This window comes from Vespula pensylvanica, chromosome 17 (genome assembly GCF_014466175.1).
Source record: "Vespula pensylvanica isolate Volc-1 chromosome 17, ASM1446617v1, whole genome shotgun sequence".
NCBI classification, from domain to species: domain Eukaryota; kingdom Metazoa; phylum Arthropoda; class Insecta; order Hymenoptera; family Vespidae; genus Vespula; species Vespula pensylvanica.
The window spans coordinates 422,524-445,729 of NC_057701.1; the positions used below are offsets into that span (position 1 = coordinate 422,524).

The 23,206-nt window shown below is 35.4% G+C and overlaps 4 protein-coding genes and 2 long non-coding RNA genes across 18 annotated transcripts; 3 read left to right on the forward strand and 3 right to left on the reverse strand.

The window, feature by feature from the left end:
- Positions 1–1,381: 1,381 nt before the first annotated feature.
- LOC122635204 lies at positions 1,382–8,473 on the reverse strand. 3 transcript variants are annotated; one of them, XR_006328588.1, is made up of 6 exons: positions 8,378–8,473; positions 7,611–7,721; positions 5,882–6,012; positions 4,832–5,803; positions 4,460–4,654; positions 1,382–2,317 (listed from the first exon to the last, which is right to left on the reverse strand). It is a non-coding gene; the product is annotated as an uncharacterized LOC122635204 (long non-coding RNA). The 3 variants fall into 3 exon arrangements; XR_006328587.1 differs by having other exon boundaries at positions 1,383–2,317; positions 7,584–7,721; XR_006328586.1 differs by lacking the exon at positions 8,378–8,473 and having other exon boundaries at positions 1,383–2,317; positions 4,409–4,654; positions 7,584–7,719.
- On the forward strand, positions 5,314–6,258 carry LOC122635205. Its single transcript, XR_006328589.1, has 2 exons — positions 5,314–5,454; positions 5,526–6,258. It is a non-coding gene; the product is annotated as an uncharacterized LOC122635205 (long non-coding RNA).
- LOC122635197 (phosphoinositide 3-kinase regulatory subunit 4) lies at positions 7,633–15,438 on the forward strand. Of its 5 annotated transcripts, none has more exons than XM_043825135.1 (17): positions 7,633–7,748; positions 8,687–8,883; positions 9,007–9,187; positions 9,266–9,409; positions 9,477–9,822; positions 9,911–10,632; positions 10,711–11,019; positions 11,111–11,494; positions 11,584–11,907; positions 11,980–12,309; positions 12,383–12,536; positions 12,612–12,749; positions 12,832–13,024; positions 13,175–13,340; positions 13,426–13,696; positions 13,771–14,101; positions 14,199–15,073. In XM_043825135.1, the coding sequence occupies exons 2-17, from the start codon at positions 8,792–8,794 to the stop codon at positions 14,425–14,427; spliced, it is 4,314 nt and encodes a 1,437-aa protein (XP_043681070.1). In that variant the 5' UTR covers positions 7,633–7,748; positions 8,687–8,791; the 3' UTR covers positions 14,428–15,073. The 5 variants fall into 5 exon arrangements, with proteins under 5 accessions (XP_043681070.1, XP_043681073.1, XP_043681069.1 ...); XM_043825138.1 differs by lacking the exon at positions 7,633–7,748 and adding an exon at positions 15,177–15,438 and having other exon boundaries at positions 8,582–8,883; positions 12,636–12,749; positions 14,199–14,360; XM_043825134.1 differs by lacking the exon at positions 7,633–7,748 and having other exon boundaries at positions 8,582–8,883.
- On the reverse strand, positions 14,748–20,520 carry LOC122635203 (vesicle transport protein SEC20). Of its 7 annotated transcripts, none has more exons than XM_043825151.1 (7): positions 20,223–20,520; positions 19,716–20,130; positions 18,759–19,632; positions 17,013–17,176; positions 16,239–16,650; positions 15,716–16,157; positions 14,748–15,529 (listed from the first exon to the last, which is right to left on the reverse strand). In XM_043825151.1, exons 1-3 carry the CDS (start codon positions 20,298–20,300, stop codon positions 19,445–19,447), a joined length of 681 nt encoding a protein of 226 aa, XP_043681086.1. In that variant the 5' UTR covers positions 20,301–20,520; the 3' UTR covers positions 14,748–15,529; positions 15,716–16,157; positions 16,239–16,650; positions 17,013–17,176; positions 18,759–19,444. The 7 variants fall into 7 exon arrangements, with proteins under 7 accessions (XP_043681086.1, XP_043681087.1, XP_043681084.1 ...); XM_043825152.1 differs by having other exon boundaries at positions 16,239–16,687; XM_043825149.1 differs by having other exon boundaries at positions 16,239–16,439; positions 16,501–17,176.
- On the forward strand, positions 17,170–19,307 carry LOC122635202 (Kv channel-interacting protein 2-like). The gene is made up of 4 exons (XM_043825146.1): positions 17,170–18,246; positions 18,345–18,675; positions 18,769–18,967; positions 19,101–19,307. Exons 1-4 carry the CDS (start codon positions 18,126–18,128, stop codon positions 19,149–19,151), a joined length of 702 nt encoding a protein of 233 aa, XP_043681081.1. The 5' UTR covers positions 17,170–18,125; the 3' UTR covers positions 19,152–19,307.
- Positions 20,521–20,654: 134 nt separating the features above from the next.
- LOC122635200 (isocitrate dehydrogenase [NAD] subunit beta, mitochondrial) lies at positions 20,655–23,058 on the reverse strand. Its single transcript, XM_043825142.1, has 6 exons — positions 22,756–23,058; positions 22,322–22,381; positions 22,052–22,261; positions 21,591–21,982; positions 21,321–21,510; positions 20,655–21,239 (listed from the first exon to the last, which is right to left on the reverse strand). Exons 1-6 carry the CDS (start codon positions 22,795–22,797, stop codon positions 21,009–21,011), a joined length of 1,125 nt encoding a protein of 374 aa, XP_043681077.1. The 5' UTR covers positions 22,798–23,058; the 3' UTR covers positions 20,655–21,008.
- Positions 23,059–23,206: the final 148 nt, after the last annotated feature.

A 23,206-nucleotide genomic window follows, 5' to 3' on the forward strand; every position in this document is an offset into this window, starting at 1 on the left:
ACGATCGATGACCACTGATAAATAATGATAAATTATTAACAAAAGCATTGTTAAAAAGTGAAAGAAGTGTCGATATCGTGAAAATAAGAACGGAAAATTGGAAAAGAAAGCTATGACGCAATAGCTTTCCGAGGGATACCAAGGCACAGATTTTATTTTCGCGAATATCTTTTAAACACTGCAATGCCCCGACTTGCAAACACTCACGCGTGGAAATCGCGTATTTGGCAATCGATTCGTATATTGTAAAAGGGTGTACGTTAGAAAAATATACTAATTACCTGAAATTAATGAGGACGATACGGCTTCCGTGTGTAGCTGTCGATCACCGAACACAAAATGGCTTCGGGTCCACCGGCAAAATTGTTAAACAATACGCCGCGCATGCGCAGAGGACTACTTTAAGTGCGTTGTTCGGCCATTACTACGCGATTTTTCGATCTAATAATCGAGAATACAAAAATTTTTATAAATACGATATACGAGTATAAAAATCGTCAGAATATGTCATAAATATCCTATAATTAAATAATTCGGCGAAGAAAGAAAGATATATAGAGAAATAATGTCGAGAAGTACGAAGAAAAGAAGTGAAATGTACGATCTTCGATTTTATTTTCATGAATATTTCTTTATCAATGTCGTTGTCACAATTTACGAACAATACATCTTAAGAAACACGCTTTGAGAAATCGACTGATATACTGCACAAAGATGTACATTAAAAAAATATGTTCATTACCTGAAATTAGGAGAACGATGCAACTTCCACGTCGAACTGATAACCACCGAACAAATAATGGCGTCGTATCCACCAATAAAACGATTGAATAGTTGGCGCCGCGAGTATGCAGTGGAGCCACCTTAGATACATTGCTAGTCAAGGAATATTTTAATTTTTTCATCCAATATTAAAAAATGTCATATACTATAGCGTCTAATTATAATAATAATCATAAAAATCACCGATAGTTATTAGTTGGAATTATAAGAATAGATAATTTGTAATATCGATAAAGAATCTTATAATTCTGTAGATTGCAGAGAAGCTAAAATGACTTCTGTACATATTCGAGAAAGTAATATGAAACTTTAAACGTAATGAGAACTACTGACCTATATAAATTGACACACTGACCAATATAATTTCCTGGAAAAATATGTACCTACTTTAAATGCCAAGATCTAAAATAAAAAAGAAACTCCCGAACTTGATCGCACACAAACATTACATACAGGCACACGAATATGGATTTCACCGAGAAAAAGAGTTCGTAAAAACTTGCAGATGTGTTTGTTCGTGCATGTTTTTTTTTTTTTTTACATATACACACCTACATGCGTACATACGATGGATACTGACCTACATAATTCTTAAAAGAGTCCAAACTTTTTATTTCTATATAAGCGCGTGGGTAATGTATTCTCTTCTTTTTAAAATGATACAAAGTCATTGAGGCACAGAAAATGAACAATATTTTTTTTTTGACGGCTCATTCATATATTATACATTATTACAACGAAACTTTAAAGAAGACATTAAATTTTAATAGAAAGCCATTTTTAGAAGCAATTTTTTGTTTTACTTAAATAATTGTCAATACATTTCTACGTTCTTTAACGTCGATATCTCTGAATTGTTTTTCGCTGTGGTAAGTTAACCGTATATATAATTTTGTTAGACGTCGATCCTTCTTTCTCGAGCACATATACTTTCCCTCGTACAGTTCATACCACTTAATACCGAAATAAACATAAAAATCTATCCTTTTGACACATTCAATGCAACTGCCTTTGAATCATTATGCGATCCATTACTCGATCTCGATCTACCTTATAGGTATCATTAGTGTATATATAGCAAGCGTAGTCAGGGTAGCAGTGATGTAACTAGGACACGAGATAAGGCGTTACGCATCGTATAAAACCACGCGTGATACTGTCGTAAAAGAACGAACAAGTTGCATGTTTCTTTCAGGCCATTTAAAGCAACCCTTCGTTTCGTTTCGTTTAAGAAAATGTTAAAAGTTGTCGTTGGCGAAGATTCGAAGATCCATCTTCGAGACGATAATGAATTAGAAAAGTAGGGTGGACGATCTGCAGAGCAGGCGCGGTCGTACGACCATCGAAGGTTTCGACGAACAGGTGCTTGGCTATACAGGTGTTGGCGCTCCTGACTACTGATAAGAGACGAAACCCGTGACGTCAGATCGGCGCAGGTAGAGTATATGAGCGGACACGGAGAGCCGTCCACGTCACTCGTTCTTCTACCTTCATCAGACGTTCATTTGTGCGAATTCATTTTTCTCAAGTAAACCTACGGAAATCAGACTTGAATTAGATTTTCTTCTTACGTTATCGGGAAACGATATTTACGAGATCGGGAAAGGAACATTCTAGATCTTATGATCGATCTTGCGATTCGATCAGAGTGGAAGGGAAGAGAGGGAGAAAGAAAGAGAAAGCGAGAGGCGAGTTTTATCAGTGGTCAAGGGTGGTGGTCCAAATAGCAGGTAAGCTAAAGGGAGGAAGGAAGGGAGCTCGAGTCTCGGAAGCTCGCAAAGGAGAAGATCGAGGAAAGGAGAAGGTGGGTCGTGCGAGCCGCGTTAAAAGCACTCGTGACCTCGTGGACGACGCAGCTGGAATTCGTCGCATCACGGCATTGCCTTTTCATGTGTAAATTTCGAGGGATTACGATCGCTACCGCACTCTTTCGTACGACGACAACGACGACGATGACTACTACACGGTTCGACCTTCTATTACTCCGATTACGTAACACCATCGGTACCACCTTCGAAAACGAGATCTTACAATTTTCATTAATCTTCGTTCGAGAAATCGCGTTCGATTTTATCTTAAGAACTTTCTACCTTTCGTCTTTTTTTATTCGTTCCTATCGGAGAAAAAAAAAAGTAAAAGAGATTTTCATTCGAGATAAAAGATTTTGAACTTTGCTCGGTCTTCGTAAAGAAACGATATTAAAACTCCTATGCTTTCTGCCCGGGGTCACCGGATACGAACTGTTTTAAGAATGAGTAAAATCGAGCCGTGTTTATGTTCTTGGTCATTGTTAACTGCTGCAGCTCGCTGAACGACTACTCGAGTCATTTCGTACGTAATATTCTCTAATATTTCTGTGTTGGCAAGAAAACCGATCGAACAGCTGTTTAACATACTTCGATGACTCGATGGAATATAATACCGAATTATGGCAGCACCCTCGCGTTCTTATGTTAATTATTCTTTTAAGAAGTACGCTCGGTTACAACACTGAAACGATTGCCACGTGTTAGAAGATTATGCATTTTCTACTTTGGCAACGTTACGGGACTACCTTCGTTACTCGTTATTCGATGACGAAATTAGAGAGTCGTAACAATGCCACGTCGAAAGAATCATTGAGAGAGAGAGAGAGAGAGAGAGAGAGAGAGAGAGAGAGAGAGAGAGAGAGAGAGAGAGAGAACACATACAAGCGAGCTTTATTTTTCTCCTTTTTCTTCGTTATTCCCGCTAATCTTAATGAGTTTTTTAAACGACTCCTTTTGCCATTGATTTTTCATCGATAAAAGGAAAAAAATACACGGAGAATTAGAAACGTGGTTACTGCGATAACTCGAAAGTAAAGCGACTTTCATTTGAAATGTAAAAGATATTACGTTGGCGAGGATTTTCGGCGATAGTAAGGCGAGTTGTTGGTTCGTTATCGCGTTATCGCATCGTCGACTGATAATGGGCAATCGCGACTCCTCTCGAAGATGATACGATACGATGAGATTCCTGTCGTTGGACTTTATGTATAGCAGAAAAGAAGTTATTACCGACAATAAAAATATATATATATATATCCGTGTGTGTTTGTCTATGTGTATAGATATATATATATATATATGTATTTCTCTTTTTACGAAATGTCTTTTCTGGAACAGTTGAAATTTTAAGCTTGAATATGCATTATACGATTCTCGAATATCGTCGCTGATATTCAGAAATAAACGTAAAATCGTTTACAATAATAATCTATGATACTCTTTCGGAGTCATCTATCAACGATACTCATAAATTCTTATCATTCCAGTGTTTCCCTAGTATTACCTTCATAGATAAAACTCGAAGCGTCGAATCAAGAAAGACGTTCCGGAAATTTTCAAATATATCTCGACAAGATAAATATGGCTTTCGAAAAAGAGAGACAGTTCGTAGCTTGAACAAACATTTGATTAAAACGAACGTACTCGCCTGAATATTGTATTAAGAAAAAAAGAAAGAAAAAAGTATCATTGCCTCGATCTAATAATCTAAAACGTGTACAAGAGAGTAGAAGACGTACGAGAGAATAGTAAAAGAAAAAAAGAGAGAAGAAACAAAACGGAGTGCAGTAGCCTCGTCTCGGAGTAACGCGTTTTACCCTGTTTAAGCAGTTGCTCGTAAGAGGTGAAAATGTCATCTGAGCAAACACCTTAAGAGTCGCAACTTTTTTATATCTCTCCGTAGTTTGTTCGGGCATTAGTCGATGTGCGATAATTGCGGTAGACTTTGCAAGTAAAGACTTCTCGTGTAATTAAGATCAGTTCGATGCCGAGGATATTTTATCGTTTCATCCTGAAAGATCTTTCGCTACGCGTACGGCATGTATGTTCTGTAGAAATTAATTCTGAAAGATAAAAAATTAATTAATTACGAGTATTCCCCGATAAAAGATTTATATATATATATGTGTGTGTGTGTGTAATATTATATGATACATGATTAATTTTACTCTGAATAACATTGTAAGTATATCGAAATTTTTGGAAAAAAAAAAGAGAGAGAGAGAGAGAAATAATCGTACCTTAAGTAGACAAAGTCGAGCAGGATCCTACGGTATCGGTTTAAAGAAAGTGTTAACAACCGATGGCACGAGCTAACGCGAGTAGCTCGTGTTTGCCATGCAATCAGGTGGCAACGCTAAAGAGGGAGAAGTAGCTCGCACCTCCCCGATAACGAACTCGAGAAGCGAGTTTGAGGCACGCTTTCCGTGCTACTCGACGTTCCTCCTAGCATGCGTCCGCATGTGTCGCGTTCACGACACCCCGGAGGCTAATCCTTTGATACTCCTCGAACTAAAAGCATTAAGAAAATTATTATTTCAAAAGTACTCAAGGACGAAGATTTTTATCCTTCCTATATCACATTATTATATTTTATAACTCGATAAAATGATTAAGTATTCTTTTATAGCGCTTCAGCATCGATCATCAGCAAAGCAATCGAAATGTTCGAGAAAATGAAAACAAGGCGCGAACTATGAAGAGAGCTATCCATCGACAGTATGGTAAAAAGAGACACTGTCATGGAGTTGCTCTCTTTGTGGACGCCGTCCGAAACAACGACGATATTTTATCTACTCTGTCACGTCCTGAGGAACGTTGGAAGCTATCGAATGTCGTCGAGAAGTTAACGAGTAAAATATAAGTAAGTAAGCTTTCATCGAGAACTCGAAATAAATTCATTACGATCGATGACCGATTATTACTTTCGAATAGAAACAAGGAGAAACGAATTAAAGAACGTGGACCGTATGTCGAGGTCAACGACAGAATCGTTGGAACGAATCCAAAAAAATATTTCTCATTGTAGAGACCGCAAAAGTCGATGCTTGTAAACGCGATAGAGAAGTCTCAGCTTGGAACACGTTCCATTGTTCTCTTTCTCTCTCATACACGCTTCCTGTATTTTGCGTCGTCGATTTTAATTATTCCTATTTCTTCTCCCTTCCGTGTTTGTGACACGTTGAACTTCAATACCTGTCCCTTATTTCTTTCTGTAACCGTGTATAGTATCTTTATTTCTTTTTCTTTTTATATAAGCAATTATCTATTTTGCAAATACGTATACTCACTTGCTTAACGTAGCTATAGACATTTAAATGCATCTTCTCCGGTGTGGTTAGAAAGGCACAACATACGCATTGTCCTCCCCTTACGTCACTTCGTAGAAATTGTCGAACTCGTGTGATCGTCTATGCGTAAACTAAAAGAAGAAAGGAAAAGAAAAAAAGAGGATAAAAAGAAGAAGATAAAACGTCGAGAGAGAAAGACATCTCGACAATGAACGATCGAAACAATAGCGGCGAAACTATCTGAATGAAAGGGAATGTCGAAATCATCGAAGGAAACGTAACACCCATCGTCGTATTTCATTGCTTTCTGTTCGCTCTACGAAACTCTATGAAATATTTCCTTTCCAAGTACATCCTTCGAGCGTATCTGTTTGTCAGAAACGTTGGAAAAAAACAATTGCAAATGCGAGAGAGGAGACTCGAAAGATTCGTCGTCGAAAAGAGATGGACCAGACGAACGGCACCAGACGACAAACAACAGTCATTATACTTTCAAGATATTACGCGTTTGATATCGCATATAGAAGAGAACGTAAGCTCGGCATTGCGTTCGTAATTCGCGGTATACCATCATAAATAACTCCATTTAATTATCGCGATAAGCGAGCGAGTTCGAACTCCACCCACCTTGTTCGAGAGAAACGCGATCTTTTCTACGTGTGTAAGAACGTGTAACGTGTAATGTGTTGGTAACGCGAACATCGACAAGGAGAAAGGAAAATTAGTTTCTACTCGTTCAAAAATCGCGCCCGAAACGATCGAGCAAGGTGATTGGTCGAACCAAGTGTCGTTAAATCGTCAAAATCTAACATCGCAAAGGATATTAAAATTGTTAATAACGTTCGATGGGCTTTGTGAAAAGTATGAAAAGCAATACTTTCTCTTTTTTTATGTCCCTTGCGATCAAGTTGAGATAAGAACTATAGGCTAATAAATTGTAAAGTGTCGAGAAGAAACCAAATGTAATTATCGCCACCACGAATACATTGGTAAAGATACAGAGAGAAAGAGAGAGAGAGAGAGAGAGAGAAAGAATTCTTCCGGCAAGTGCGTGTTTCATAACGCATCTTCGGTTTTGTAGAGACACACTAGACGATTACGTGTTCTCAATGATGTGTATATATATATATATATGTATGTGTATATATGTATGTATATATTGCATATATAGTGAATTTACTTAAACTACTTAAGCATATTTGCTGCACGGAAGACGTACAAGCTCGTAAATGTCTTTTCGAACGTCGCGAATAATCGAGCCTCTCTTTCTCTCTCTCTCTTTTTAACTCCTTCTTAATTCTAATAAGAAATGTCATAACGACTGGAAAAGATTTTTGTAACGTTCGAAAAAGAATCGTCCATTCTCATAGAAAAAAAAATATTCGACGAAAGAAATTATACGTTCGAATAATCAGCAAAGTGCCGATTAGATGTACGTTCTATGTATATATGAAATTTCTAATAATAGAATTTCTCTGTGAAAAAAATTGCCTGTCTCTACGCATAATGTTATTTATAGGGAAAAAAAAAAAAAAAAAAAGAAAGATGGAGAAAAAAAGAAAGGAAGAAAAAGAAAAGAAAAATGTTAATTATTCCATTCGAATTATAAATGAGCCGAATTTTACTTTCGACGATTACCTTTGAAAATAACGCGTGACGATGCTCTTCTTATCTAGTTTATCTATAGATAGGTATAACATACGTAGAAAATTCCGAGGACACTTGGTACCTGTTTACTGGAAATTTTTGAGCTCGACACTTATCTTCGATGTCAATAGACGAAATTTCGAAACGTAAAACTTAACCTCCATTTTAATATCTTCGTAATCTTTTCCTCGTCCTGAAAGAAGATTAATAAAAGAGACCGGTAAGTACGTTCGAAACAACAACAAAGTTTTATTTCAACTTGTTATTTCGTATCAAACAAAAGTCGTTGTTTTCATTGGCACGTAAATGGAAAATTAATAAATAATTGATACGCGAAAAATTCCTTACAAAATTCGATTCGTCGAAGCTAGAAAAAAAAGAAATACGCGAATCAAGTTTATTATTAAGTATTTGATTCTTTTGACGTTTAAGTTCTATAAATTGAACGTCGACCTCGCGTGTTATATCATTTAGAAGACAATACACAACGATTTATTTCCGTTATAAAAATCTACGATTCCCTCTAAAATTGCAATGAATCGTTTCTTTCGTTACGTAAAGAACGCGTTACGTTGTCGTTCGTAGTTGAACGATCGTCTAATCTTTATTCTTTCGAACGATCCTCGTAATTCTTTCTTTTTATATTTCTTGACTATTTAACGAGAAAACGTATCGCGTATTGTAAACTATGAATATACGATTAGATATTTCAATGATTGTGCCGATCGAATCGTTCGAATCGCGTCATCGCATCCGATTTTATCTAATGACAGATAAATACGTGATTTCAAGTCGATAAAGATATTATTTCGGTTTTACATATTTAAAAATATATATGGAAATACGTACCAAATAGATCGGACTAAAAGAAAACGAACATTTTGTAGAAAATAAATCGTAAAGAAACGTTCGACGTCTTTCCCGCGCAGTCCCTTAACGAAAGCATACGTTGTACGAATACAAGAGAGGCAAATTATTATAAAATTTGAAACTAGTTCGTTCGAATACTAATGAATATCGGTTTACATAGATAATTTCGTCTGCCAGTTTTACAATTCCCATTAGTTTCATCTTTATAAATAAATTATAAAATGATCTAGCTTATGGACAAACGTTTGAAAATAATTTCCTATTGACATTAGTTATATATACTGCTAGGAATTATTTCGCGGCAACTTGCCTGCTTTCTTCGAAAAGTGAAGTTAGCACAATATGGATGCCGGAGGTCAATAAATCAGTACTCTTCAACAATATTCTTGCAAAATGGGAAATCAACTAGTGGGCATTGCCCCCAGCCAAATATTTCCAGTAGAACATTATTTAACAGATCACAATGATTTACTATTCGACGTTAAGTAAGTAGTCTAACCTTATCCGATTTCATTAATTTCATCTGTTACCTGTAAACCTGTCAAAAGTGTACGTGACAATTGATGCATTGTTGATCTACACATAGAAAAACTATTGTTGTTATATAGCCTAGGAAGCACTAGATTTTTCAAAGTAGCACGAGCACGAAGCGAAGAGGGATTGATAGTAGTTAAAGTTTTTGCAATACACGATCCAACATTACCACTGTCAGCTTATAAGGAGAAACTAGAAGAAATTAGATCAAAGCTTGCTTCTGCAGTAAATTGTTTACCCTTTCAAAGAACGATTGTAAGTCTTATTAAATGTTACAAAATAATTATATACTTATCTATAACAATAACATCAAGGAGACCGTATCTTTATCAGTTGACAGAAAAGGCTGGCTCGATAATGAGGGAATACGTAAAATATTCTTTGTACGATAGAATCAGTACTAGGCCGTTTTTAACAAGCATTGAAAAAAAGTGGATTACTTTCCAAGTTCTCTATGCGCTTCATCAAGCTCATAAGGTAAACCTATAATACTTGATACTTTGTAAAATAAAGTTATGTAAGTATTCTTCATTTTTTATCACAGTTTGGTGTTTGTCACGGAGACATAAAACTAGAAAATATAATGATAACCAGCTGGAACTGGGTACTGCTGACAGATTTCGCGAGTTTTAAACCAACCTATCTACCAGAAGATAATCCTGCTGATTTCTCTTATTTTTTTGACACATCAAGAAGAAGAACATGTTATATAGCACCTGAAAGATTTGTAAAAACACTTTCCTCTGAATTGAGCAATACCATTTTACTACCCGAACAAGAAGTAAAAACTGGTGATTTAAATCCAATGATGGATATCTTTTCTGCAGGTTGTGCTTTAACAGAATTATATAATGAAGGACATCCGCCGTTTGACTTCTCTCAACTTTTAGGTATTTTGAATATTTCTAGTAGATGCAATTGCTGTAGGAACGTAAATTTTCTAACTTGAATTGTTTTATTACTTTATGCTATCTCAAGCATATAGGAATAACGAATATTCGGTCGCTAAACATCTGGATTCCATAGAAGATGTTGGTATACGAGAGCTACTTGGTTCTATGCTAGAAAGGAACCCCGCGAATCGAAAATGCGCAGAGATTTATTTGGCGCAAGCCCGTGGAACAGTCTTTCCTGAATATTTTTATTCTTTTCTACAGTCTTACATGCTTATTTTCTCAGCAGCACCCATTCTTTCGCCGGATGAGAAAATAAATAGATTGAAAAAAGATATTGGAAATATTATAAGCATATTTAAAGCGGAAGAAACTGAGAGAATAAAGATGAATCAAAAGAATGGCCAATGTGAAAGTAACGTGGAATCTACGAAAGAAGATTCTGGTCAAAGCGAAGAAAATACAGTAATTGAAACTGACAGTGATCAAAGCTTTGATAAGAGCGAATTAAATCAAGTAGATCAGAAAACCTCGTCGATACCTGACACTGGCTGTGATATTGCGACTGAACAGAATTTGCATTCTAAACAATCTCAAGCAGCGGGAAAAAATAGTACGGAGATAGATAAAAAAACTATTACTCCTGCTGAGATTTTAGAAGGTCTCGTTATTGTGACACAACTTGTAACCTCCTGTATAAGAGGTCTGCATCATTCTCAATCTAAGCTACAGAGTTTAGAAATTTTGCTTGAACTAGCGGAAAATACATCGGACGAAACAATCCTTGACAGAATTTTGCCGTACATCGTAAGTATTTATTTATCACGTTACAGAAGAACTCTTCGGAAAATGGCGTATAGCATACAAACTATTGTATCTTTATAGTTTCATTTAGTTCATGATCCAGCACCACGCGTAAGAGTATCCGCTATTCATACGTTAACGAAATGTTTGCATCTTGTGAAATCGATCCCACCCTCCGACGTGAATATATTTCCCGAATATATTCTGCCAGGCTTATCGCATATTACTCAAGATGAGGCAGTTATTGTTAGAGCAGCTTATGCAGAAAACATCGCTCATCTCGCTCATATTGCGTTACGATATCTTGAGAATTCTCACTTATCTAATCTTGGGAACAAAGAAGGACCAAAGCCTAGTTACGATAGTGAGCTGCAAACGTTGCACGAAATGGTAAACAGAACTATGATTACATATAATATTTTACAGTTATAGCTGCGTAATTTCTTATGGCGTATACTATAGCATAGTACTTTACGTTTAGGTGCAACAATCTGTGTCCATGCTTTTAACAGATCCGCAAAACTTGGTAAAGCAAACTTTGATGGAAAATGGAATAAACAAATTATGTGTATTTTTTGGAAAGCAAAAAGCAAACGACATTTTATTGAGTCACGTCATCACTTTTTTAAATGACAAAGAAGATAAAGAGCTTAGAGGATCGTTTTTCGAATGTATAGTCGGCGTAGCAGCTTATGTTGGCTGGCACAGTAGTCCAATACTTATGCCTCTTCTTCAACAAGGTTTAGCAGATCCCGAAGAATTTGTTACGACAAAAGCTATTAACGCGATGACAACTCTTACAGAGTTGGGTTTATTACATAAATCTGCTTTGTATCAACTTCTATCCGAAACTATGGTTTTTTTGGTATGTTTCTATCGTAAATATCATTTACCAAATATTTTTCTTAATGGTCAGTTTGAAGATAACACGAACAAAAAATGACATTGTCACAGGTGCATCCAAACCTGTGGATCAGGCATGCAACTGTAGGATTTATATCGGCGTCAGCGAGAACACTCAATGTAGTCGATGTACAATGTAAAGTTCAAACGATGATACAACCATATTTAAAGCATCCACTTATTCAGATCGAGAAGGAAGTTCTATTGTTGGAAGCTCTCGTGGCTCCTATTCTACGTATAATTTACGATGAGGTAATAAAATGTAATGACATAGAGAAATTATTTCAAGTCCTTGAACAAAGACAATCTGCAAGGGTCGAGGCAACTACAGGAATCGTTCCACGATATAATGATATGTCAATTTCGTTAAGCAAAGTAAGTCTAACGGTTGTCGAAGTAAATCAATTATTCGCAATGTAATTATGGAGAACTGAACGAATCTCTTAGCTTTTTAGACGTTTGAATTCCGAATCTATGACGGAAACGGTTGAGGACCAATTGCTCATAATGAAACCACATTTAATGAAAATAAATAAATACCGTAATTCGGTCGATACCAAACAGAGCACGGTCAAACCTCTGGATGGAAAATTAGAGTTGAATACTATGAAGGATAAGATAAGACATCACATTGTCATACTGTATCCAGATACGAAAGGTGATTTAGGTCTTCCATCTTATAAACGATTGGATAGAAGAACGTCCGACACTACCGGTACTTATGCCTCGATGAATCAAGAATGGCGCACGATGTTTGCAGCACAAGACAATACTCAGGTACCATCATAACGTTTAGTTAAAATTTCCTTTGGCAAAGACTTAAAAAATGTACTTGTTTCGAATAATTTAGCATACGGTTTTAAAGTTGGCGGATATGACCGGGAATAGTGGAAGTCCTAATCAAAGTATGCACGGAGGTGATATACACTTGTCGCCACAACATAGTCTGTCTGACATGAATAGTATAAACGAACATTCTCTACACGAACGATCTTACATACAATGTATGATACTCCATAAGATAATCTTACTTGTTTCTAATGCATGAAGAGTTTCCTAAAATTTTGGCATTGCAACAGATGCAACACTTTATGGTTTTGCAGATCGATGTGCACCTTGCAGATTAGAAGTAAGACAATTGACTTATAGAAAACAAGAGCAGCATGCAGCTGCTTTAAGGGCACAACATTGGGCTGATAATATTGCATGGCAAACTGGTAAATAAAAGTGATTATATATTTCTCAGAAGCAGTACTGCTTATCTATTATTTGTTTAATTAATGCCAATGGTAACAAAAGGCTCTAGATTACTACCAAGTGGATGGAGACCACGAGGTGTTCCCGTTGCTCATCTACACGAACATAGAGCTGCAGTTAATAGATTAGTGTCTATTCCAGACAGTAGTCTCTTTGCTAGTTCTTCGGCGGATGGATGCATTAAGATATGGGATGCTAGCAGAATGGAGGGTCGAAGCATTGTTAATCGTTCTAGGTATTTTGATTGAAATTACATTTCAATCTCTTCAAAGATCTATTGTTCAATGACGTACACACCTATGCGCGCACGCACACACACACATAGACACACACACGCTATTATAAATAGATATACATATATACATGTGTACACTTCGTGTAATAGGCAAACGTACATGCACAGAGGTGGTCCTCTTGTTGGTTTAGCTGTCTGTGAACAGGGACAATCGATAGCAAGTTCTGCTAGCCAATCTGGAACAGTATTTATATTGAGGATAGAACCAAATTCCAGTAAAATGAGTGTTCTTTACTCTCGACAGTTGGACGTTCAAGTGATATATTCTTCTTCTTATCTACTAAAGATCATTAATAAACTTCGGTAGTTATTAATAGAGAAAAACAATCCTTATTTTTTAGGACGAAGGATGTGCAGTCGACATACAATATTTAGATTCTGGATCGCAATCAGTTCTTGTGTACGCTTCGCTGTATGGATCCTTAGTAGGATGGGACTTGCGATGTCCTGGAACGACGTGGCGATTGGAAAATGATTTGAAGTATGGAATAATAACTTCATTTTGTGTTAATAGTTATCAACAATGGTTAACTCTTGGTACAAGCTCAGGTGTTCATACTTGTTGGGATTTAAGATTCCAATTACCTATTACCAATATCAAACATCCAACAGGTAATCGTCGATTTTATTACAGTATCATAAATGATTCGTAATTGAATCTATCGATTCTATTGTACATGACTTAGGGGCAAGAGTTAGGAAAGTTATAACGCATCCTACTGAACATTCGTGGATAATATCAGCCGTACAAGGGAACAATGAAATTTCCATGTGGAATTTGGAAACGGATTTCAGACAAATGGTACTTTGGGCGTCGAGCGCGCCACCGCTCAGTCATAGTCAAGGTGGTCACAGCGTTTGCTCGATGTATTCGGGATGCATCGATCGTTCGGGCTTCTTGTTAGCCGGTGGAACCGATATGCGATTACGTTTTTGGGACTTGAACACACCCAACGACTCTCACGTTGCATTACCCGCAGCCAATGACGTTGTTCCTCCAAATTCGTACGCATATGAGTTAGTATTTAGTTATGCTTCAAGAATATATTCCCGAAATAGGTCGCTTTACGGTTTACGGTTGATCATATATGTTCGTCGATGCGATTGTTCACAGACAACGCTTGATAGATGGTACAAACGTAGTTCAAGAAGTACTAGCGGGTGGTTGTTCTATGCCCTCGTCAGGAGGAGGCAGTAATGTCAGAGGAAGAAATCCAGAGGAAGGTGGACAAGGACCAGAAACTCCGCCGTCTGGTCATCACGACACTATATCTGCCGTAGCTATGTCCAATACGTGTATACTCACGGGCAGTACCGACGGATTAATACAAGTTTGGAAATGATTGTTTTCTTTTATCGTCATTCGCTATACATCCGTTTAAGCTTTTGTAAAATATCGTTCCCTCTATGCAAGATTCTTATTGCAAAACAAATTTGTAAATTTACAAATAATGGGACATCGACATTTTATATACGAGACTCCTATGGTAATATTTCTGTGATTCTAAATTGTATATATTCGTATATATATACACTTTGTATTAGCTGTTAATAGCCACGGTAACATTAATCACGCAAGAATCGTTAAAGCGTAGAAATTCGAGACGCATTTCGTAATGAAAGAAACATGAAAACTTATCGTATTTTAAGATAATATTTCATATTTACTGTAAATAATTTATTTTTCTACGTTACATAGTACATACTCGATAATAGAAGAAGAATATTCCAAGATGACTAAATTATACGATTTATAACCATGTACGGTTCGAGAACTGGATTCTCATTGGAATAAGGAAATCGATGAAAGATGTACAAAGCTTTTCTCATTTGTATGCTTGCCTATTTTCTGCATAATTCGTAAACACGACAGATAGGCGATTCGTGACTCTAGTGTAAATGCTTATATAGAAAAACTATATATCGACTGAAATACTTTTAAATAGAATTTAGAACATTATTATAATAAATTCATATTTTTAAAACTAACATTTTTAATAACAATCGTGTACCTTAATCTCTAATATTTGGCACGGACACGTCAATACGACGAATTTGAAATATGTAATCATGGAACAAAAGGTATTACCATGGACAAACTGGGGCAGCTGGATAAGGTGAGCGTCCTGGAGATGCATACGGATCGGCATTTATCGTTCTGCAAATATCTTTCCAACGTTCCTTACCGGTTTTTCCTTGGCGTTGTTGATAACGTTGATTTAGATAATAATCAGATCTCTGATTGGAATAAGGTTTTTGGCCCAGTAGTATATCCAACCATCGCACGCAAAGAACATTGCCGATCAATAATAAAAGGAGAAAGAACGTTTTCATCTTCGCTGTGTTTGGGTTAGCGCGAAAGGAGTGCGATTTTTTTTTTTTTTTTATTTTAATATATTACTGCTCCAATTTATGCATCACTGTTCTCTTCGAGACACTATTGACCTAGAATATATATATATATATATACATATATATATACGTATATATACCACGTATTGCTATCGCTACGTGTTATTATCGCTTAAGAAAATAAATTAAATCGACGAGAACGATTATACTTTAGCCGGGAAAGTAGATACGCTACGAATAAACAACGCATGTCAAAACGCGGCATATTACATCACGTACTTGACGCTCTCCTTTGTGACTTTCAAATTTCACACTTTCTGAGCAATATATAATCAGCGACAGTATCTCCTTTCTTTCCTATTTTTTTTTTGTCTTACTAATAAGATAAAGCTGATTTGATATCGATGAACTTTTCTTCAATATCTGTTATTAAATTGTTATTGCACTGTAATTTCTCGTGTGATAATCTTCAAACAATTGGTATTTATCCTAGATGAGATTCTCTATTTAAAAGTTTAGAACTTCCACGGTAAGAAATGCACTCTCGCAATGAAGAGATGCTGGATGCTTACTGTTCTTTTATATACCAAGCTCGCCCTACCGCTCAGAAAAATCGTGACGATTAAACTTGCGAATACGCTCGTTCGTTGATAGCATATCCGTGCTTGAGAATACTTTGCCTTTAACATTTCTAACATTATTCCTAATAAAAAAGAATTCCCTGCAAGGAAGATTTATTTTTGTCAGATGATTCGCTTGATATTCTACACGAGAAAGTAAAATGAGGAATAAAATGGGATACTCGATCGCATTGAACTTGGGGAAGTCCCTTTCCGACCATTGTCCGAGTGATTCTCATTCATTCGAGGTAGCTATAATACGTTCTCGTATTCCACGTGCGTATAAATATCGTCTAAAGATAATATGAACGTTGCCGATTTAATTGCAATTACTCATATCGTTTTCTCTAATCTACCAAACGATCGGGAGAGACATTCCACCTCTATAATTTGAAATAACAAGCTAACATTCCGTATGCAAGTGCATTTCATTTCGTAACACACCTGCAATATGGCTTTCTTTAGCACTCGGTAGTACTCCAGTTATTACGAGAAGTCAGTGTGACCCATATAATTTCATTCATAAGACTCGACGATAACGTATGATTCCCATCCGTGGTTCCTATCTTTCACACGCACCAACAGAATCGATAGCTGCTTTACATTGAAAAATATCGTGTCAAGGACGGATCTATAAAGATTATGCATGTGTTCGCGTGTGTAACCGAACGATCGACGAGTCGAGCAAATCGATCCCTTCACATTTTTTTAATTTTTTACATACGCATGTATATGTTAAATCATTCTATATTACTCGCTTGAAAAGCATTCTCGAGCTACAGAAGCTTCTTGTGAATTTGGAGACCTTAAGTAGAAACGGTCTGTATCATAAAGTATCCAGACAGTTTAAAGTAAACTAATTCCGCAACTAGCACTATCATTTCCTATTACCGTAATAGCTGGTTTCCAGGCTACTAGACTATTAATAGCATTTGGCAGAGAAAGTCTACTCTTACGTTTTATCCGAAGCAGTTCAGCGCGATCCGATTTTCTATAATTCGGTAACAAGTATATATGTTGGAAAGATATCTATTTATCGTATGGATCGTTATTGATTATGACGGGGTTAGCAATGGTGAACCTCGACCGTTGATAAAAATAACTGGTCACGGTCATCTTTCTAGAATGAAAAAAGAAAAGAAACTGTTAGATGGGAATTAAAATTTATCGTAATAATTTCAAGGATCAGATTTATCTCCTCGTTGAAAGGAACGTACAGAAGGAAATGCACAGAAAATATGAATTAAATGTAACAAAGAAATTCCTTTGATCGTTCCATCTTGCTCTTGCGACTTATTGGTATTCCGAAGGAATAACTCTGCACGAGTGAATATCAAGTAGCCGCTGCGTTCTTCTAATAAAATAACATCTATATATTGTCAAGAAGTCGAAAAGAGATAAAAACGAAATGAGGAAAAATAAATGAACGGAAAACTACTGGTATTATTTACCTGCTGGCATGAAAAACAATATTAGAAATCTTGAAAATAAAATAAGGAGACCGTTTAAAGGCTCTTAAGATTTCGAACGTTCTTTAATACGTTTCGTGGCAGTGTGCCTGCTCAAAGAGCCAGGCATATCGTCGAAAATCTAGCAGAGAAGCACGGTCACGAGGAATCGTCTAAATATTTTGGCGACTGGTTTCCCCGAAACCGCTTCTCATAGTCGACATCAAGGGTCATCGGTGCCACGTGCGTCAGTTCCGTTCAGTTCGCGATTGAGACGGTTTCTGCACTTTCGTCTGCGGCGGACGACCAACTTTAACGAATCACCGATTCTTTTAATGCGACGTCACCGTCTCTTGGAGTACCGCCAAAGACAACTTTGAAACAAAACAAGCGTGGAAGAGAACCGATCAACCGATTGTTTATGCCAATTATCAAAGACGTTTTAATGTGACGATAAAAACTTTCGTTTGATCGACCATTATTCGGCAAATCGGCCATTATCGATTTTCATATCGATTTCTTCTCTTCTTCTTTCAAATTCTTTTCTCTCCATAATTTTGCGTCTGGGTTCTTCATGAAATAATGTCTATTTACTGAGAGAAATCATTCGTAAATGCGATTATGTCGTATAATTGTGATGTAACTAATCAAGATAGATCAGAAGTTCCGCGTCGACCTAGTTTGTCATGGAAAATGCAGCGTAGTCTTAAAAAAGTTAAAAAGAGCATTCAAAGAATAACCGGTATGATTACCAGACACATTAATTACTAAGATAATTAATACGACATGAAGTTTCTTTTGAATTTCTATTCCCACGTCTTATCGCGTATATATTCGCAGAGAACTTTCAGGACGAAGAAAAACAGCAAACGTACGTCCTGCCAGAACGATTGTCTTCTTTGATGCATGGTACAGGATTTTCAAAGGAAGAGATACAGAGACTATATCGTGCTTTCAAACAGTATTGTCCAAGAGGAATCGTAACTACGAACGATATCAAGCCAGCCTATGCAAAACTTTTTCCACTGGGTGATTCTGCAAAATATGCACAAATGGTATTCAATAATTTTGATAAAGATAAGGACGGCATTGTCACCTTTGGAGATTTGCTTCTAGGAATAGCGACGATCATAAAAGGAACTACCGATGAAAAACTTACATGGATATTTCAGTAAGAATCTTTACGTCCCTTGCGGGACCGAAAAAATCTTAAAACGAGACGCCTTTGGAATATCTTTAACTTTCTCAACTTACTTGCTTCTAGATTTTATGATTTGAATGGCGATGGTTGCATCTCGAAACACGAAATGATGATCGCTGTCTCTGCGATTTATGAAATGGTAAACAATGATCAAACTGTTTGGAGTATGGTAAACAGGCACGTGGACAGACTTTTTGAAAAGATGGATACTGATAAGGATGGAATGATATCCATAGAGGAATTCATAGCCAGCTGCAAAAATGTACGAGCAGATTAGAGTTTAATTAGATAATAAATAACATTATTATTTTTTATTGCAAAATCTTATGCTAGCGAATGGTAAAAAGACGTTTAATTTAATCTTCTTAAAAATATCTTTGTCTTTTTTTTTACAGGATAAGCTTATACAAAATCAACTGACAGAATTTAATAATTTTTGGTGGTAACATAGACTGAAAACAATATACATAGTACCTAAGATATATGCTCTAATATCCCTTATAAATTCAGTACAAATATTATATACGTGACTGATCCTTTTTTAGTCAATTGTTTTGTAAATATGTGATTTGATCCCATAATAAATAAAAATTATCATAAAACCTCGCTCTAACGAGTAATCAGTTCGTCGTCTCGTAGATCGTACGATCGTACAATCTTATAAATAATACAATATTATAAATAAGAAAGGAATAAATCTGGAATTGTCTCGTACATTGTATAGAAGCCATTTGTACCTTCAAAACAGCCGTTTTTGTAAAATATAGAAGACGCAAGCGAGAAAGAAAGCAAATGCTAAAACGAGTAGTACTTTGTCCGTAACTTCCCGTCTACCATATTTCCCTAACAACTTTCCTGATTGTACTATGACTTGCTGTTGATGTTCTAATTCGTTTTTAGTGCTAGACACTTTGTCGGACGATGTTACTAAAACAAAAAGTATAAATTAACTCGTGTTACACCAGAGATATAAATAAAATAAATAATCAAATTTTTCATTATATTCATACACAGTGTGTCCAGCGTATCCCCACTTTTTTGAGTCGTTTCAGCTAAATGTCTTGAAATACTTAATAATTTTTCTGTCACTTGATTAGACGCACTTGCTAAACCTTGCTTATCCCGTCTTTTACGAAGAGCATTTTGTTGTTCTTCGGATATCGAGAGTAAATCCTCTCTTGCCAATTTATCTATAACACATGCACTAATGACATTAGCTTTACGAAATGCTCCAAGAGATGCAGTTAACTGTTTTTTGTATGTTTCAACTTCAGCTAGCAATTCTGTTCTTTCCTTTTCATTTATTTTGGTTTCAGATAGAGAAGTCAATTTATCTATGCTGGATCTTAATGCTGTAATTTTTTCCCTTCCTTCTGCATTGAGTTCATTAAGTAATTCTAAAGGACCGGTACATTGTTGTATATCCTATAAATTAGATTTTTACACGACTGTAATATGAGTACAAATTGAGGTTATGAGATAGAATCAATTTTACGACAAAAAATTTTTGTGTTTACTTGTATCAAAGCAGTGAATTGTAGATGATTTTTTATTATCTCTTGTCGTATTAATTCCGTATGATTATTAATATCCATAGTTTTGATTATATTGCATATGTAAAGTCCTCTATCTACTTGTAAACATCGAGAAATACCGACAGAGGAAATAATCTACTTACCTACTGAGACATACAAAATGGCGACATTAATCGAAATTAAACGAATTAAAGGTGTTCATTACCTTTCGCTCGAAGCGTGTGCGACTTCAGCGACAGGTATGGACAAAATATGAACTACAGGTGCGAGCGGGAAATATTGTCGTCGATATTAATTTATCGTATCAAATATTTTCGATCGTGTATGAACGTGAAAAGAAATTAGAAATTTAAATTAATCTACAACCATTGATTTCTATTCTTTCAAAAATGTTAACAATATAAAACCACTGTATGAGGTAGTATAATTTATTACGTAAGTTGTATATAACTCTATGATACACAACTAGATAATTTTTCAATTATATTTATAATCACATTTAACGTAGGCTTTACTAAAATTACGTACGTCTTTAAGACGCGTAAGCTTTTCAAGCTAAATCTTCTGTACATATTAAACTTTGTTACTGGTTTGACCAATTACGTAAAATTTATTTTTTAATAAATAAATGTATAATATATTTATATGTAAAATAAACTCTATAATAGGATAATACTACAAGCATCTATAGATGTATGACTTTCATGACAGATTCTATATTACATAATCCTTGTTAAATTTAATTCAAATATGTTACTTTGAGTATTATTAACGAAGAGAATTTATTACTGCAGCTGTAAATTCTGTTGTTGAACTTTGGCCACCTAAATCCTTTGTAAGAACCTTTCCATCGTTTAAAACTCTATTTAATGCATCTCGGATTTGTTCAGAGTAACGTTTCAAGTTCACATGATGTAGCAACTTGACAGCACATAAAAGCATGGCTGTTGGGTTAGCAACATTCCTACCAACAGCTTCAGAATATGTATGTCTTGCACCCTGTATTATATATACATAATAGACAGTAATATATATATATATATTTGTTATGAATAATTATTACAATTATTATAATCTTACCGGCTCAAAAACTACACACTCTGCACTGTATGTCGCACCAGGGACTACTCCAGCACCACCGACTAATCCAGATGCTAAATTATCTACAATATTGCCATACAAATTAGGCATGACCATGACATCGAATTGATGAGGATTCGATACCATTTGCATAGTGCAATTATCCACGATCATAGTTTCAAATGTAATTCTAAAAATTAATATGATCCATTAAAAATGTAATTTTGTAGAAATAGCATGCAATAAAATGTATTACGTATTCATTCTCACCTAGGATATAATTTTGCAATTTCTTGACACGATTTAAGGAAAAGACCATCACCTAATTTCATTATATTGGCTTTATGAACACAAGTTACCTTTTTACGATTATTTTTAACTGCATAATCAAATGCAAATTTGGCAATTCTTTGACTTTTAGTCGCTGTCACTATCTTCAAACACTCTACAACTCCTTTGACAGATTCGTGCTCTAGGGCAGAGTATTCACCTTCCGTTTGTTCTCTGATGATAACGCAATCTACATTTTGATGACGGGACTTGACACCTGGCAGTGATTTTACGTGTACTACATTTGAATATAAATCTAAACTTCTACGTAATTTCATATTCAAAGTTTGTAGTTCTCCCGTATGCGAATGATCTGGTGTGGCTAAAATGCCCTACGAAAAAAGAAAATAAAAAATATTATAATAATTAAAATAAAAAGACACGTCTATGAATATTTATACCTTTAAGCAAACTTTGTTCCTAGCAATACTGTTTGAAACTTGTTCAAGTGGTGCACTCAACGTTGGATTTACTTCCGATAAAAAATAAGGTTCAAATTCAATTGGAACATTGGCAGCTTTGAAAACATTTTGGACAGATAATACCAATTCTGGTCCTACACCATCTCCAGGAATTAATGTACATTTTACTTTTCCTTCCTGTTCAACTATCTAGAAGAAGAAGCATGATAGAGATACAAAAATGAAAAACAAATTTATCATAAAACTTACATTTTCTTGATGAAGAACTGTTCCTACATGTAAAGGCCTAATAGCTCCCTTTTGGGCAGTCTGTTGGTACGGTAAGAATACAAATAATTAAAATATATATTAAACTATATTTTTTCAAAATAATCTTTCAAAAGTATTTGCCAATATTAACGCTTAACGTTAACAATGTAAACGTAAAACGAGTGATTATGTAAATATTTCTAAAATAACATAATTCGCGAAACTGAAATCTATATCAACGATGAAGATCGTTGTTGATGTAATACCCTTAGCTTAATTTTCGGGTTACTGGTCTATATTGTTAAAAATCTTTTATATTATCGAATTAAACGGGAGAGGAAATAGTTGTTAGTTTTATAAGAAAGTTGAGAAATATCTTCAACTTATCGTAAAAAGAAAAGGTTTTCTTTTATTTAAAAAGAATATTCTATTACCTGAGAAAGTACTTTGCAAATATTTCTCGCTAGTAAAGCCATTTCTTACGATGAAAGAAGGTACTACTGTCGTTCTTACTCTTCACGTACAATCAGGGACGTATACTACGACCTTCGATTATTTAAAATAAAAATAATTTTTCAATATGCAAGATTGAGTAGAGAATATTTCCTCGATAGCAAATTTATTCGCGAACGTGTACAAATTTATAAGCATATGAAATAATGACAGATTAGAACAGCACTTAATTTAATTCTATTTCGACATATTTTCAAAAAGAAATGGATTCTCTACTTCGTTATACATACTTAGATAATCGTCTGCCAAACATCGGGTACTTTCGGTAAACGTCGTATCTTTCTTTCATCGATACCCGCGAATATTCAAAATTATATTTTGATTAATGCGTAAATAATGAAGGTGCATGAAAATAAATGTAATTGTTTTTAA

Coding starts and splice junctions, on each gene's coding strand:
- LOC122635203 (XM_043825154.1), bottom strand. CDS start 20,300: ATGGATATTAATAATCATACGGAATTAATACGACAAGAGATAATAAAA. Junction 20,131..20,222: donor AATTCACTGCTTTGATACAA/GTAAACACAAAA, acceptor TCTAATTTATAG/GATATACAACAATGTACCGG. Junction 19,633..19,715: donor GGATACGCTGGACACACTGT/GTATGAATATAA, acceptor TTTTTGTTTTAG/TAACATCGTCCGACAAAGTG.
- LOC122635202 (XM_043825146.1), top strand. CDS start 18,126: ATGTCGTATAATTGTGATGTAACTAATCAAGATAGATCAGAAGTTCCG. Junction 18,676..18,768: donor AAACTTACATGGATATTTCA/GTAAGAATCTTT, acceptor ACTTGCTTCTAG/ATTTTATGATTTGAATGGCG. Junction 18,968..19,100: donor TCATAGCCAGCTGCAAAAAT/GTACGAGCAGAT, acceptor TTTTTTTTACAG/GATAAGCTTATACAAAATCA.
- LOC122635197 (XM_043825138.1), top strand. CDS start 8,792: ATGGGAAATCAACTAGTGGGCATTGCCCCCAGCCAAATATTTCCAGTA. Junction 11,495..11,583: donor CCGAAACTATGGTTTTTTTG/GTATGTTTCTAT, acceptor ACATTGTCACAG/GTGCATCCAAACCTGTGGAT. Junction 11,908..11,979: donor TGTCAATTTCGTTAAGCAAA/GTAAGTCTAACG, acceptor CGAATCTCTTAG/CTTTTTAGACGTTTGAATTC.
- LOC122635200 (XM_043825142.1), bottom strand. CDS start 22,797: ATGGCTTTACTAGCGAGAAATATTTGCAAAGTACTTTCTCAG. Junction 21,983..22,051: donor GGAACAAAGTTTGCTTAAAG/GTATAAATATTC, acceptor CTTTTTTCGTAG/GGCATTTTAGCCACACCAGA. Junction 21,240..21,320: donor AGTGTGTAGTTTTTGAGCCG/GTAAGATTATAA, acceptor TATATAATACAG/GGTGCAAGACATACATATTC.